The sequence below is a fragment of the Perca flavescens genome, chromosome 5 (genome assembly GCF_004354835.1).
Source record: "Perca flavescens isolate YP-PL-M2 chromosome 5, PFLA_1.0, whole genome shotgun sequence".
In the NCBI taxonomy this organism is placed as follows: Eukaryota; Metazoa; Chordata; class Actinopteri; order Perciformes; family Percidae; genus Perca; species Perca flavescens.
Genome location: NC_041335.1, coordinates 30,774,442 through 30,790,394, shown reverse-complemented (window position 1 = coordinate 30,790,394; position 15,953 = coordinate 30,774,442). Strand labels below are relative to the sequence as shown.

General features: G+C 40.2%; 1 protein-coding gene across 1 annotated transcript in view; it reads left to right on the top strand.

Moving 5' to 3' along the window:
• Positions 1-13,130, top strand: part of LOC114556266 (protein unc-13 homolog B) — a 78,552-nt gene extending 65,422 nt beyond the window's left edge. The window contains exons 26-35 of the mRNA XM_028579176.1: positions 2,046-2,134; positions 2,252-2,389; positions 5,704-5,827; positions 7,458-7,502; positions 8,073-8,144; positions 8,731-8,878; positions 9,070-9,126; positions 9,647-9,730; positions 10,450-10,609; positions 10,721-13,130. Coding sequence (XP_028434977.1) covers positions 2,046-2,134; positions 2,252-2,389; positions 5,704-5,827; positions 7,458-7,502; positions 8,073-8,144; positions 8,731-8,878; positions 9,070-9,126; positions 9,647-9,730; positions 10,450-10,609; positions 10,721-11,003 — 1,200 coding nt within the window. The 3' untranslated portion in view covers positions 11,004-13,130. The remainder of the gene's footprint in view (positions 1-2,045; positions 2,135-2,251; positions 2,390-5,703; positions 5,828-7,457; positions 7,503-8,072; positions 8,145-8,730; positions 8,879-9,069; positions 9,127-9,646; positions 9,731-10,449; positions 10,610-10,720) is intronic.
• Positions 13,131-15,953: the final 2,823 nt, after the last annotated feature.

Sequence of the window (15,953 nt, the reverse complement as noted above, 5' to 3'; positions counted from 1 at the left end):
TCTCGAAAATGTTGGAAGGTTATTTTTTTCTCTTTTTAACAGAGACTAGTTGTTTTTTGCTGCTTTCAGTTTTTGTGCTTGCAAAGGCTAAACACATCCTTCGGTAGTGAGATTGAATTGATACTGGTCTTCTCATCTTCTGGTCTTCTTCTTTTAGTTAACCTAAAAGAGAAAACAGTAGCCTACTAGTTGCTATTTTGGATAACAGTTAGCATGTGATCATAAAGCGGATGTTTTGAATCCCAAGTACAAAGTTGTAAGCACCAGTTTTAGGCTTAACTAGATCTTATTATATTGCCCGTTTTTTTTATTCATCTCTCAAGGACACCTCACACATTCAAGTGCACACTCACCTCCAAAAGCCTATAAAGATGTTTGGCTGTGCTGGCCACTTGCAGTTCACATAAACACAGCTGTACATTTCATTCTTGGATTCAGACCAAGAAGGGGTGGAGTGGACAGTCCAAACTTCCAATTCACTCAACATTTCTCAATTAAATTGCAAGATACTAAAACACTGTCATTTCAAAGTCACTGCCCTCTTTTTGTCCAATTATATGTTATGGCACTTTGCCCAACGTCCTCTATCTAATAACACAGCTGCACAGTTAAAGATGGCATACTTTCTACAAAGATACTTTAGGGATGTCTTATCTCACAATAGTCTAGCCACTTGGCTTTTGTAACATGTGGTGCATACTGGAGGTCCAGCATACTAATGAGCTTCAGGCTGTATTTCCCTGATTTATTGAAGGTCTGGTACCAGAATCCTCAAGGCCAGTTTGTCCTGCAGGCTGCAAGACTTTTTTAAGACTTATTATTGACCAACTTTAGCTTTCTACAAAAAAAAAAGGTCTGTTAATAGAGGAAGGAGTGACAGCCTCCTGCTGTCAAATGAGTTTGACTTGAAATAAAAAAACAAAATCATATTCAGCCTCTCATGGTTAATTTTAAGCTTCAGGAAATGGTGTGCTCTTCATATTTTTTAATTTCTCTTTTCACACGCTGTTGAATGGGTTTGAAAAGGCATGAACGGAAATCTGTTTCTCCCGTTATATCTACAAACTCTTCTCAGCTGAATTCTTGTTTAGTCATTTGCATTTTAGTCAGAATTTCTTTCCTGTTTACTGATCTGTATACACATCACACACAAAATACGCCCATACTGTAAGTCACTTTGAGTATCTCTGAGTCACTGTAGTCGAAATGTCTCACCCATTGACATGAGAAATGAATCTGGTGTTACAAACTCTTACTCATCTTGCCTACGCACTCCAAATGTGTTCCTGCACTAGACATTATGTCTATGTACTGTACAATATTTTCCTTTTCAACCACCATTTAAATCTATTTTTAAAGGTCCCATGGCATGAAAATTTCACTTTATGAGTGTTTTTAATATGCGTTTCACCAGCCTGCCTATGGTCCCCGAGTGGCTAGAAATGGCGATAGGTGTAAACCGAGCCCTGGGTATCCTGCTCTGCCTTTGAGAAAATGAAAGCTCAGATGGGCCGATCCAGAATCTGCTTCTTATGAGGTCATAAGGAGCAAGGTTACCTCCCCTTTCTCTGCTTTGCCCACCCAGAGAATTTGGCCCACCCATGAGAGAGAGACATCATGGCTTTCAAATGAGCAAAGTGGCAGTTGGTCAAGGCCACACCCCCACCCTCCACCTTTCCCCCCCTCTCTCCTCCTTAATAGCTACAGACACAGAAATGGCACATACTAAGTAAAGTTCATTGTGTGACTGGCTCTAGTGGCTGTAATTCTGCACCAAGGCTGAATTTCGGGAAAGAGACTTCAGATACAGTATTAGGGGACCACTAAGGTCTATATAAAAGGATCCAAAGAGCACCATGTCATGGGACCTTTAAGAACTAAATCTGGCTTCAGAAGAACTGGATGCAGCAGACATTGTAACCGCAGTGTCAAGTTGACATTTCGGATTTTGCATATCTAGTAATGGCTTTATATAGCTGATTGTGAATTTTTTAATTAACGGGTAATAATTTTTCTCCTCCTGTTCATTTATGTGTGTGTTGCAGCTGGATATAGAGGCAGCTGACATCCTCAATGAGCTGCAGGTGAAGCTCAGCACCTTCCTGGATAACTTCAGCACCATGTTTGCCAAAAGGTAACACACACACACACACACACACACACAAACTCCATGGGTGTCTGAGGAACAAGCCTCTGTCAGCCCTGCATAAGCTTTTTTATCTAAGTTTGCCTCTATCTCTTCTCCCTCCAGTTTCCAGACTCGTATTAATGGCTGCATGCGTCAGATGGCTGAGATCCTTTACCAGATCAAAGGCCCGCCCAACCACAACACTGCAGAGGCAGATGCTGATGCTGTGCTGAGGCCCCTCATGGAGTTCCTGGATGGGAAGTAAGTGAAAGCATGAGGCACACACAGTGGCTCCTTTTGTAAGCTGCTGGCAAACGACGACACAAGAGGGTCTCAAACTTTTAATGTAAATTATTGTTGTTCATGATTTTTTTGCCTTCCGCTTATTTACCTACACACTAAAGACCACTGGGTCGAATTTGACTCAGTTTGGGTTAATAGCACTACTTTATATCTGTGACCTTCCGCAGGATTGCTCTGTTGCCGCCAGAAATTCCGCCGTATTTCCTTCTTTTCAGCCAGATGTCCATTACCTTACACTTTCTTTGTGTTGGAATTTAAAACTCTGTTGGATTTGTGAGGACTATGGTTAACTGCTCCTCAGATCTCTGCAGGGTAAATCCAGACAGCTAGCTAGACTATCTGTCCAATCTGAGTTTTCTGTTGAACGAATAAAACAACTTTTGAACGTACACATGTTCCACCAAAACAAGTTCCTTCCTGAGGCTATTTTGAAGCGGCATTGTGGTTTTGATAAATAACCTATCAGTAATATATTTAAACAAATAAATAAATAAAAAATACCACTAACTCCAGGTCAAAACAACCCATTGGAAGTGGGTGAAGATGGTATATTAACCCAAAATGGATGAATTATTTATCTTGTTATTTTATATATACAGTGGGGGAAATAAGTATTTGACCCCTTGCTGATTTTGCAGGTTTGCCCACTTACAAAGAATGCAAAAATCTACAATTTTAATCATATGTACATTCTAACAGTGAAAGACAGAATCCCAAAGAAAATTCCAGAAAATCACATCATATGAATTTATTAAAATTGATAACCATCTGATGAGGAAAAACAAGTATTTGACCCCCTGGACAAACACCATGTTAATATGTTGTAGAAAAGCCATTATTGGCCAGCACAGATGTCAAACGGTTTTTATAGTTGGTGACAAGGTTTGTGCACATTTCGGCAGGGATGTTGGCCCACTCCTCCCTGCAGACAGCCTCCAAATCATTCAGGTTCCGAGGTTGTCGCCTGGCAACTCAATTTTAAGCTCCCTCCAAAGATTTTCAATCGGATTCAGGTCTGGAGACTGGCTAGGCCACTCCAGAACCTTGATGTGCTTCTTCTTCAGCCACTCTTTTGTTGCTTTGGCGGTGTGCTTAGGGTCGTTGTCGTGCTGAAACACCCATCCTCGACCCATCTTCAGCTCTCTCACTGAGGGAAGGAGATGTCGGTCCAGAATTCCACGATACATGGCCCCGTCCATCCTCCCCTCAATACGATGGAGTTGTCCCGTCCCCTTGGCTGAAAAGCACCCCCAAAGCATGATGTTGCCACCACCATGCTTGACGGTGGGGATGGTGTTCTTTGGGTTGTACTCGGTGTTCTTTGCCCTCCAAACACGACGAGTTGAGTTGAGGCCAAAAGTTCTATTTTGGTCTCATCTGACCACATCACCTTCTTCCAGGCCTCTTCTGAGTCGTCCAGGTGGTGAATGGCGAACTTCATGCAGGCCTGTACATGTTTCTTCTTGAGCAGGGGGACCTTGCGTGCGCTGCAGGATTTCAATCCATGACGGCGTAGTGTGTTACCAACCGTTTCTTTTGTAACTGTGGTCCCAGCTGCCTTCAGTTGATTCATCAGTTCCCCCCTTGTGGTTTTGGGATGATTCCTCACCGTTCGCATGATCAGGGACACCCCACGAGGCAAGATCTCGTGTGGACGCCCAGACCGAGGGAGGTTGGCGGTGGTGTGGTGCTTCTTCCATTTCCTGATAACTGCACCGACAGTTGATCTTTTCTCTCCAAGTTGCTTTCCGATTCTCTTGTAGCCCATCCCAGCCTTGTGCAGATCAACAATCTTGTCCCTGATGTCCGTAGAAAGCTCTTTCGTCTTGCCCATGGTAGTGATGTTGGATGCTGGTTGTTTGGGTGTTGACAGGTGTCTTTTATACAGGTAACGAGGTGAGGCAGGTATATTTGATGTAGATAATTGGTTCGGATTGGGGCTGTGTCTTAAAGAAAGACTAACTGGCTTGTAGGAGCCAGAATACTTGCTGTTTGTCCAGGGGGTCAAATACTTGTTTTTCCTCATCAGATGGTTATCAATTTTAATAAATTCATATGATGTGATTTTCTGGAATTTTCTTTGGGATTCTGTCTTTCACTGTTAGAATGTACATATGATTAAAATTGTAGATTTTTGCATTCTTTGTAAGTGGGCAAACCTGCAAAATCAGCAAGGGGTCAAATACTTATTTCCCCCACTGTATATATATATATTTATTTATTAGGGCTATATTAGGGCTGTCAATCGATTAAAAAAAATTAACTAATTAATTGCACAATTTGCTGTAATTAATCGCGATTAATCGCTTTTTTAAAATTGAGACTGAAGCTTATAATAATGGATATTTAAATGCTAAATCACTTAACTTTGCAAATATGAAGAAAAAACCAAACAAGAAAAGGTTCTGCTAAGTTCAGAATGTTTAATATCTTTCAGAACAACAGCAGCAACAATTTGGCTTATTTAGTCCTGCTGAAGGCTGCTGGAAACGGCTAGAAACTGTCTGACTTGAGAGCAGATTTTTGTCACCGTCCCCGGCTGCTGTCGCCTGCTCTCGTCTACTTTACAGGCGAGGCGCAGTTCATCTCCAACGAGCCTATGTTCAGTCGGCGGCAGGGCAGTCGGCAATCACCCGGAAATGGCGAGCAGGATGAGGTGACTAGTCTCTCAAAATCTGACGAAAATCTTCTAAACTGACCTTTGTTGAGCTGAAATGAAGACAGATTCAGCAACTGCACAGCCTATTTCTCGCTTAAAATGTTTTCAGAAACATGTTTCAGTGAACTATTTTAGTACAATATGAGATTGTATTCTGAACGGCCGCCATGACAGTCTGGCTTTGGATTTCCGGAGAAAACAAACCCATGTGACGCGTTCGTCCAATCAGATGCCGGTTTCATTACTTGGGCAACAATACAGAGTAGCGCCGCCTGCTGTTATGGAGGCGTATTACGTTTCTCAGCCGCCACATGAAGTAAACACAGCTGCGTTAATTTCGTTAATTTTTTTAAATATTAAAAAATTAACGCAAAAATTAACGCGTTAATTTTGACAGCCCTAATATATATATATATATATATATATTATGTCATTATGTCATTATGTTCACTATTTTGTACAGCACTCACTCATAAATAAATAAATAATATATTATGAAAGAACTGGTCGACTGAATGCTTGCAAACTGCCCTCTACAATGACCTCCACTACAACAAAGACTGTTGGACCAAACAAGTTTGAGCTCACATATTTGATGTTGTGTGTGATCCAGCCTCAGTATCTTTGCGGACATCTGTGAGAAGACAGTGCTGAAGAGGATCCTGAAGGATCTGTGGAAGATCGTCCTGAGCAGCTTGGAGAGGTCTATCGTCCTGCCTCAGAACAACGACAGCCTGGTAAGTACAGCCCTAACTCTAACCGTCACAACTGCACTTCTTACCCCAACCCTAAACCTAAACAAAACCGAAACCTAATTAATCAAAGAGTACTTCATCAATTCTGCATTGCATTTCTATAACATTATTAGAGTTATTATGGACGTTTTTAGAGGATCAATGCAGCAGAACCAGAGATATTCACAGACAAAATGTCATCATTAGGTCACAAAGATAGAAGAATAAGGGCACAAACACAAGATAATAAAAGAGTTGTATAATAAGTAATCCATATTCCTTATTTCTTTTCTTCTGTCAAATGTCTTTACAGTCATCACAAGTCCAGCTTTACACACTAATGAGAGTCATCAGATGACAATGACAGAAAAGCCCACAAACAAACTATTTAACTATTTAAGGACAATATATGAGCATGTTTTTGCCCATTCAGTACAAATCAACTACACTTATTATGGCAAGCCATTTTAGTCAATTATGGGCTTTGTTCTGTATGGATTTCCTTAAAAAAAAAAAATCTATTATGTTTATGTCCTCTGGTAATGGAGCAGCAGGCAGGCATTGTTTTGAAAACTCTTGTTGTTGGTGCGGCAATTTCTGAAAATCGACTGTCAAACAGCAACAGTTTATAACACACAAAGTGACCGAATTCACATGCAATCACATTCACGTTAAACATTCATGTTTGTGTGTTGTTGTTGTTGTTGTTGTTTCTTCTAGTGGCAAAGCTCATGAATTTAGTGTCGGCAGAAACCAAGTTTCTCTAAAGTGCACAATTATATTTATTTATTTGACAAAGAAATCACAGTGAACACAATATTTACAGTCATAACTGAAATATCTCAACAAAGCCTCTGCACGTTAATGAAAACGAATGGAAGGTACTGTAGTAAATCTGCAGATATATGCTGTGTACCGTTATATAGTATCTGATAGCTCAGTTCCAGTAAAATCTGCAGCTGTGCTCTGCTGCCACCTAGTATGAGGGGTGGAAGTAACCAAAATTAATTGGTAAAAATTGAGGAGATGAAATGCATGTGAATTGAAAAATTGAGTTTTACATTTTAAGTGATTTGATTAATTTAAAGCTGATTTGATTAAAACGGTTGTGATATCATGACAACGGAGCAATGTTTCATCATTTTCCTCATCTTACATTCATCATGCACTACACAAAATGTATAATTTAAGGAAAGTGGCCTCAAGGGTGGAAATGAGAAAAAGTACAGTTATTGAAAAAACTGAAGTGATGAAGGTGCAAAAATTGCTTGCTGTAAACGATAAATGTCAGTTGGGTGTTGTCAATGATGAATTCAGACAGATGAATTTAGACAGCAGACAGTAGCACAGCTGATTATCAGAGTAACACTGTTTCAAATAAAATGTCATCAAGTTTATTAAATCTATGACAATTTATGATCACATTTTTTCAATTCATTTGTGTTACTTACCACCCCTCATAACCTAGTGGTGGATGACTGCAAGTATGTCTTCTCCTGTTTGATTTCTTCTGTGAATATGTTAATCACGTTAAATCACTGCATTTTGTCTTTTGTACTGAGAATTGCGAGAATGAGGCATGAACATACTGTATCCTGTATATCTACTTATTTCTCTCTCCTCCTCTCTGCAGGGTGCCCAGCTCCTCACAGCAGCTAAAGGACTGTCAAATCTCAAGGTAACACATGTAGTGCGAAGAGAAAGGGGCAACTTGTACTGTATGTTTCCAAAGATACATTAGAAAGCCTGGATTTTGGTTTACTATTCATCACCATGTGGTTAGTTATTAAAGCCAGACAAGAGTTAGTTAGAGCCTGCTAACAAACAAGCAGCTACTTAAAAACTAATCCCAAAACATTCATGAGATGAAGTAAAACTTGCTACAGGGACCACACGTTCTAGCAGAAAAAATGAGTCATAGTCAATGGTGGCCGCTTGTTTTTGCAGGATGTTGCACAAAGCAGGCAGTTTGAAGACCAGATAGGCTGGTGTGTAACATTTGGACGTAGAAAGTAAATTAAAACTGCTGTTCTGGAGCTGCTCACACAGTACAAGTCTCTGAAATTGTGCAGATGTACAGATGAGGGATCATTGGTCTGTTAAATGTATTCAGGTTATTATCTTACTGGATTCAAGTGAACAAACCAGCAAGCAAGCGGCACTGTTTTGTTGAGATTTATTTATTTTGTGGGTTGCTCTTATGAAGGAAGTTTGTCTAATGTCGGTCTGTGAACTCTGGTTGCTGCAGGGAGGTGGGGAAGCCAAGACCTTGACGCCCAAACAGTGTATAATTATCGATGCAGGGCTGGAGACGATCAAGGTAGGTGGAGACTGGCTGCACATTAACATGTCAAGCAAGACACAACGCTGAAAATGTCAGCTGGCATATCAAACGTGTAAGATAATAATGTTTTGTTTAGATATTCAACATACAATGTCAAATTGTATTCTGTTACAAAATGTATTTCTGTATATTACATTATTGTTCTATATAACATACATGTACATACCTGTGTGTATATATAGAGTCACTGCACTTATGTTTATGTCATTCCAATTAAGCATCTTGCCATTTAAATACAAGCCAATATATAGTATAATAGTAGACTTGCACTAACCATGTTAAGCATATTACCAGGCACCATCATGGTGTGTATTTATTTGTTCCTTGTTTTTTTAGTATTAATAATTTTCCAGTGAAGATTTAGTTTTTTTAAATGTTTTTGTTACTTATTTCTTATCATCTTCTTTGAATGTCCTGGTGTTGTTTTTGTGATTCATATGTGTGATCTGTCTGCTGTAACAGTGTCATTTTCCTGTGGGATTAATAAAGTACTCTATTCATCTAGAGCTACCTTAAAGGATTTATTTCTCACCTTCACCATGCTTGCTCTCTTCTCTTTCAGCAATACTTCCATGCAGGAGGAAACGGGCTGAAGAAGGCGTTTGTCGAGAAAAGTCCTGAACTGGCTTCACTGCGTTACGCCCTCTCCCTCTACTCCCAGAGCACCGATGCTCTCATCAAGACCTTTGTCACCACACAACACTCCCAAGGTAATCACACACACACACACACACACACACACACACACACACACACACACACACACACACACACACACACACACACACACACACACACACACACACACACACACACACACAAACTGCATGTACAGTTTATACTGTAGGCTTTTCAGTGTAAAAAGTGCCCTAAACCTTTGCACTCTTTCCTGTCCTCTCAGTGCATGATGGGATGGGCATCAGAATCACTGGCAATGAGAAGATTCGACCTGATAGGGGTAAGTCCACCACACTCTGAATTAGGGGTCTCCCGGGTTCCACAGGGAACCATGGAGCTTCTTTGTAGTGTTCCTTGTAGAAAAATACCTCAGTGAAAACTGGAGGAACGCCCAATATTTGAGGTTCATGAAAATAAACTAAAACTTTCTTTTTTTTTAGTCTTTGTACTTTTTTGGTAACACCAGTCACCGAAATGCTGCTTAACTCTATTCATTAACAAGGCACAGAGTCACAGTTTTATTTTTTTTACAAGGTTAAATTAGATATTTCTTAGATTAGATATTTCTTAATCATTGCCTGTTGCAGAGTTTACAGTGGTAAGGCTGGGTCCACCATAACTATAACAATACAAGAAATGTGTGTTTTCAATGTGAAGGACATTTTAGTGTGCCTGAAAACTGAAATGTAAGGTAAGAAAGTAGGTCACTGCAGCAGCAATAAGATCAAGATGAATAAAACAAAAAACGGAGAGTCAGGTTTAAAGATGCTGTTAATCATGTTAATGGTTGTGTTCGGCAGGCTCTGGGATAGAGAAGCCCATCGGAGAGGCCATTCTGCAGATCGACATGATGCTTGGGAAGGAACGCAAAGTCATTGTCAGAGGTGAAACTCCTAAGTTCAAAATGCAAAAACATTTACAATTTAATCCTGATGTTTTAACTGCAAACTTAAAGCTCTCAACTACATACAGTCCCAAACCTAACCTCATCATAATTCAAATTTTAAAATCCAGGACCAAATCTTGAATTACCTTTAAAAGGACTATACTAGTGGTTTCGCATGTTTTTGCTCATTACCGCTGTACCGTTATACACTGTTTATACCTTGTATTACTGCATTCATTCTTAAACTAACATCTGAAGCTCGGGATTTATACCTGATAGCAACAACATTTGGAACAAAAGTCACGAGACAACCTCACCTCAAGGTACATTTTCTAAGACTCATATTTAGCACCAAGAAGGACATGTTTTTTCAAAAGATTCCTTATTTGGAAAGGCATTTTGCAGTCCAAATAACAATTAATAAAAGTGACTAAATGTGATGGCCTAAGTCTCAAGGCTGGGCAAGTTAACTTGCTAAAATAAACTGAAACAGACTGAATGGTCAGCAGTAACGCCAAGGGATTGGCTCTTTATAGTTTTATAATAAAACATGTAAATCACTAATATGGTCCTTGAAATAAAGAAGCAAGGGAAGAAATAGTTCCACTTTATCATTGTGATGCCCTCCTAACTTTTAAACAGACAACTGGTTATGCAAATTGTGCACATAAAAACTCACTATTCACACTGAATCTCTACCTCTCTCTCTCCATCCAGTCATTGCAGTGAATGACATTAAATGGCAGACATCAGGGATGTTCCGGCCTTTCGTGGACGTCTCCATGATTGGTCCCTTCCTGGCCGACAAGAAGCGCAAGTTCACCACAAAATCCAAGAACAACAGCTGGTCGCCAAAGTTCAACGAGGCTTTCCAGTTGTGAGTTTGAAATCAGAGCTCTTAGAGTTCCAAATGAGCTCAAGCGCTTACAGCTGAAATGTTTTTGTGAAATTAGAGGCTGATTTTTGATTTTGCCCTTCTGCTCCGTAGTGTCCTGGGTAAAGAATCCCCAGACTGCTACGAGCTCCAGGTGACAGTAAAGGATTACTGTTTCGGCCGGGCGGACCGGGTGGTCGGCATGGCCATGGTTCAGCTGCGTGACGTCGCTGACCGCAAGAGCTGCGTGTGCTGGTGTCCGCTGGGGCCACGCATTCAGACCGACGAGACGGGCTTGACGGTGTTGCGCATCCTGTCCCAACGGCCTGCCGACGAGGTGGCCAAGGAGTTTATCAAGCTGAAATCTGAAACTCGTCCTGTGGAGGAGGGCAGATGAGCAGAGACACTGACTCAAGATCATGGACTTGTTGGAAAAAGTGAAACTGACATGGATCACGGTCAGGGTTTAGAGTCAGGGCTACGCGGCGTTGTCTGTTGTTAACAAGCACCGTCATCTTCATCCTCAGTAAACACGGACCGCTAATGCCTCTGACGTGAAGGACATCCTTCCAAAGACACGGCAGACACAAGCAAGGTTGACTTTGTCACAGTTAGAAAAGATACTCGTTTAATTCAATGGGCACATTTTGAAAGCAGATGCTTTCTAAAAATGTTGAAAAAGAATATACTCAGCACCATATCATAACTATCAAGTTCATTGGAGAAAAACTATTGACATCTTCTTCATCTTCTGATTCTGATGACGGACTATTTTGGTCGTCTGTAGCAAACTGAATCTGTAATCTGTTGGCCATCAGAGATGCTAAGCCACATCTTTTTTTTACCAAACATAGATTCACTGGAATGAATGTACTTGAGTCTCTGTCATACAGTATGAAAAGATGTGAACAAGGCACCGAATTAATGATCATAAATACCTATGACATGAGATGAAAGTGAGTTGGAGGAAGTTGTCCTAGATTATTGTACTGTTTGAGCCTCTGAGGCCTTTTGATCTCTCACAAATATCTTATGACATCGGAACCACTGTTGACTCTGGTATCCCAACACACGGTTTTTCCAAAAGAAATGGTAATTAGAGTAAAAAAAACGCATTAAAATGAACCAATGTCATACTTAGCATGAGCTTAAGTTTTTACTTGAGCAAAAAGAGCGACATTAAAACATCTTATGGTCCTTTTTAAAAGGATCTTGGGCATATCATGTGTTCCATGATTAACAGCAATGACACTTGAGAACCTGATGCATCTTTGGAAAGAAGTAGTCAGACTATGTCAATCCAGAAAGTGAATGTTATAAAATGGCAGTGTTTCTGCAGAGTTTCTGCAGTAAAATACTGTAGGACAGGCATATTCTGTTGAGTCAAAACAAAGAAGAAGTGTGTCAAGATGCTGTTATTGTGTGTTGCCCAATAGTGATGAACTTCTGGTAATATTTGTTCCAGACTGAAAATATAAAACCTTAAAAATAAAGAAAGATGACACACTTATGAATTGTGTAGCCTTAAAATAAAGCAAAATAAAAAAGCTGGCTAGCTAAGTCACCGTACTCTGTAGGATTCAGAGAGATTTAAAACATGAATGAGTTCTACAACACTGACTTGTAAAGTAAAAAAAAAAATTATTTCAGAAGCAAAGAACTATGGGTATAATAGTCTAAGTATCTGACTGACCTCTGGACTGTGGCCTGCCGGACAAAGTGCAGCTTCTCTGGACTGAGCAGAAATGCAGTGTCAGAGGTTTTGTCTTCTGATTTGCCAAGTGTTTAACTGTGACTGTGAACACTGTCGACCTGCTCTGAATGGGAACAATCTAAAAGTTGGCAACCTGTTTCCAGGGGTTAAATAGTGTGAACACCTTTATGGAGGACCAGAAATGGACCTTTAAGATTTTTACAGTTTTAAATTGGATGAGAACAAAAGCCCTTTCCGATGCCACAGCCTTGCCACGCATGCCCAATCACATAATGTACCAATCACATGTTTATAAATAACTGATTGGTGTCTTTGCATTAGGCACACTACAAACTTGGACCTAGATGAGAAAAAAAAACATGCAGACAGGTTGTTCAATTGACTAATGTGTAACTGGGTTTGATCCACACTCTTATATGTTTACTACGTGCCAAGGAACGCAAGTGTTCAGCGAGCCATGTTCAACTAACTGTCTTCACATTTTTTGGGGGAGTTGTTTGCGGACAGATGTTTTGGATCATTTAGATAAGATAGTCCGGAAACTAGTTTAGAGTTTTGTCTTTGATTCTGCTTTATAAAACTGAACATATGCTTGTCCACAGTAGGGTACACGTTATTTTACAATGGCCACAGCTGGAGTAACAACTGAACGCTTGCACTCTGTTTAAAACTAATTTTAAGTTTGTAAAAAAAGAGAAGAAAAAAGAAATAAGCCTACGAGCAGAGCATGTATTTATTGTACACAAAGTCAACTAGAATTGTGATCTTTTTCATGTATGTACTGTGAAATATAAAGACTGATCAAATGTATGTAAAGTAGTTATCATTCTAATGTGACATATCTTGAATATGCTTGTAACAATATTTTGTACATATAATATTTATGAATCAATGCAGTGGCTCCTGTCCTTTGTCTGTTCACTTACAGTAATTTACAGTATTTTCTCAAGAACTTAATCAACCTTAATTAAATCACTGGTTAATGCACCACCCGGCCAGCAGCAAAGTGACCAAAATCAAACACACCCGCGATGATGTGTCACCAACAAGTGCACGTTGAAAATACACGAGACATAAAGGCTTCTGCTATCGGTTGATAACTCAAACTTGCCGAGAACCTAGACACCCGTTTGAATATAGACTCGTGCAGTAGCCTCGGTTACGGTCCTTACGGTCTCGTTCAGTAGCCTGGTGCGCGGTCTCCTTGTGACAGCCTAGCCTAGCTACCACGTAGCAACATTAACTTCTCTAACATTTAACTTAACATAACTACCAAGATAACATGACGTGTATTTGTATGTGATGTACTGTACTTCCCCATCGATAATGTGTGAATCGCCGTGAACACAATCCTCTAAGATGCACCAGAAACAAGGCTCGGTTAATAACTCAAACTTGCCGAGAACCAAGACACCGCTTGATTACATTAGACTTGAGCGGGCCGGCCGGTTGCACGGTTACATTAGAGTCGAGCGGGCCGGCAGGTTGCACGGTTACATTAGAGTCGAGCGGGCCGGCCGGTTGCACGGTTACATTAGAGTCGAGCGGGCCGGCCGGTTGCACGGTTACATTAGAGTCGAGCGGGCCGGCCAGTTGCACGGTTACATTAGAGTCATTTTAGCGTCCCGACAGGCTTTTGTCGGGACTCGGGACATTAACTTCAAAATCGGGACTGTCCCGGTCAAACCGGGACGTATGGTCACCCTATCCCAGACCCAACATCATGATGTGGGTCTGGCTTGTCAGGCTAGCTAAACATGCTAAATGCTAATATCATTGGGCTAATATACTCGTGGTGGGTCCTCCAGTGGTGACTCTTCATATCATTTACCTTAAATTAGGGACCACAGTGGGACAGAGAGGTCGAGTGGACTGCTTAAAGTTGAATCCTGAAGCACATTGTGGAGGACTTTGCGGTGCTCAAGACTCACAGAACATCTTCAGACGGGTGAGTACAACAACCCATTGATGAATGTAGGCTAACTCACTCAACACAGTGTGCAAAACTATTTTTGCTTTAATATGTGAGTTTGTGGCTGCACTTCCCCTGTGGAGCTTTTATGTCTTATCTTAAAGGTATTGTGGAGGATTTTCCCGAATTTTAGAAAAGAACCGCCCTCTGTACTTTTTGAAAAAATGCACATGCGCAACACTCTGCTTGCTCCCGAGAGGGAACGCCTATTAAACGTGTGCACGAGAGTGCACTGTTTACAAGTTGCTGTCGGCATGGCTCATACAAGCCTACTTTCCAAAAGAAGATTTGCACTTTTTCACAAATTGAGATGTTTACCGTGTGTGCGTGACTTGTGCCAGGGCTAGCATCGCTAATCATAGCTTACATCAACTTTTACTAGCAGTGATTTTAAATGGATTTCTCCAAATAGCATGCCAAACTTTACCTGTGGAGTAGAAACTTCACGACTGAGGCATCAGTGGGAAGCCCAACCTGTGCTTTTAGCGCACGCCAGTGTGTGAAATATTCTCCCAAAAGCTTCAATGAATGGCTGAAACCGTAGCTCAAGCTCACAACACATATACACCTGAAAGCTAGGGACGTGCACCAGAATGATTGACAACCAGGAGGACCAATAGTCTTGATGATCCACCCGGAAAAAGAAAATCCTCCACTATACCTTTTTAATTGTATTTATTTTAGTTTGTTGTTGTTGTTACTTGAAGTGCCTCTTTATTTATTTTATCCACAAAGAAAATCTTTACAACCTCATTGTTATTCGTAAACTAAGCTAATTGGCAGTAATGGAAACCCCTGTTTTGCTGCACAGGGCCATACTTTTACTTGAAGCTTTGCTACTCATTAAAAAATGCTTTTAAATGCTGTTTCTACTGGGCAGAGAGCTCCCTCGTGTGTTCATATTACAGGCAGCACGACTGGCTTTAAAATGAAACTGGTGAAATCATGAATCAACAGGAGCTAGGAGAGACTAAGGAGTGGAACAGATGTGTAAAATGTTATGACGTTTCATGACAAACCTGCAACTCTCAAATGGAGGAAATAAGAAAAAGAAAGAAACATACTCTGCAAATTGTACAGCAAACATTTATTTACATTTCTTACAATTATTTAGGTTTATAGTATAGGCCTAGATATCTTTATCATAAACGAAAGTTTCGACAGTCCAGACATTATGGCCATAACAGTAAGCTTACTTTTCTTTAATTGGTACTTGTGACAGTCAGTCAGTACTGTTATCAATATGAAAATAATGTGAATAATCTTCCATTCTGGCAATTTGCCACAATCTACATTCAGTTATTGTCCGGTGAGAGTAACCTTTTCATTTGCATTCACTGCAAACAAGTTAACATGAAATGATCTAATACTGTACATTGTATATCTGATAAGACTTTAATATTTTGCTATTATGAAATAAATATTGATTCAACCCATTTTCAAAGTAAATTAGAAAATGAAGAAATGCGTATTTAAAGGAATGTTGCCAACAAATGTGAAACCTCATTGATAATGTCAAGGGGGTATGAACAATAAATATAAACAGCTTTCAAAAGATGAATCAAACCTAATTTAGAAACTCACACAAGTGATTCCATAAGCTTCCATGTGTAATTATGAGGAATGTTCAGTGTGTGTGACCTGTATTTTCTAGATTTCTT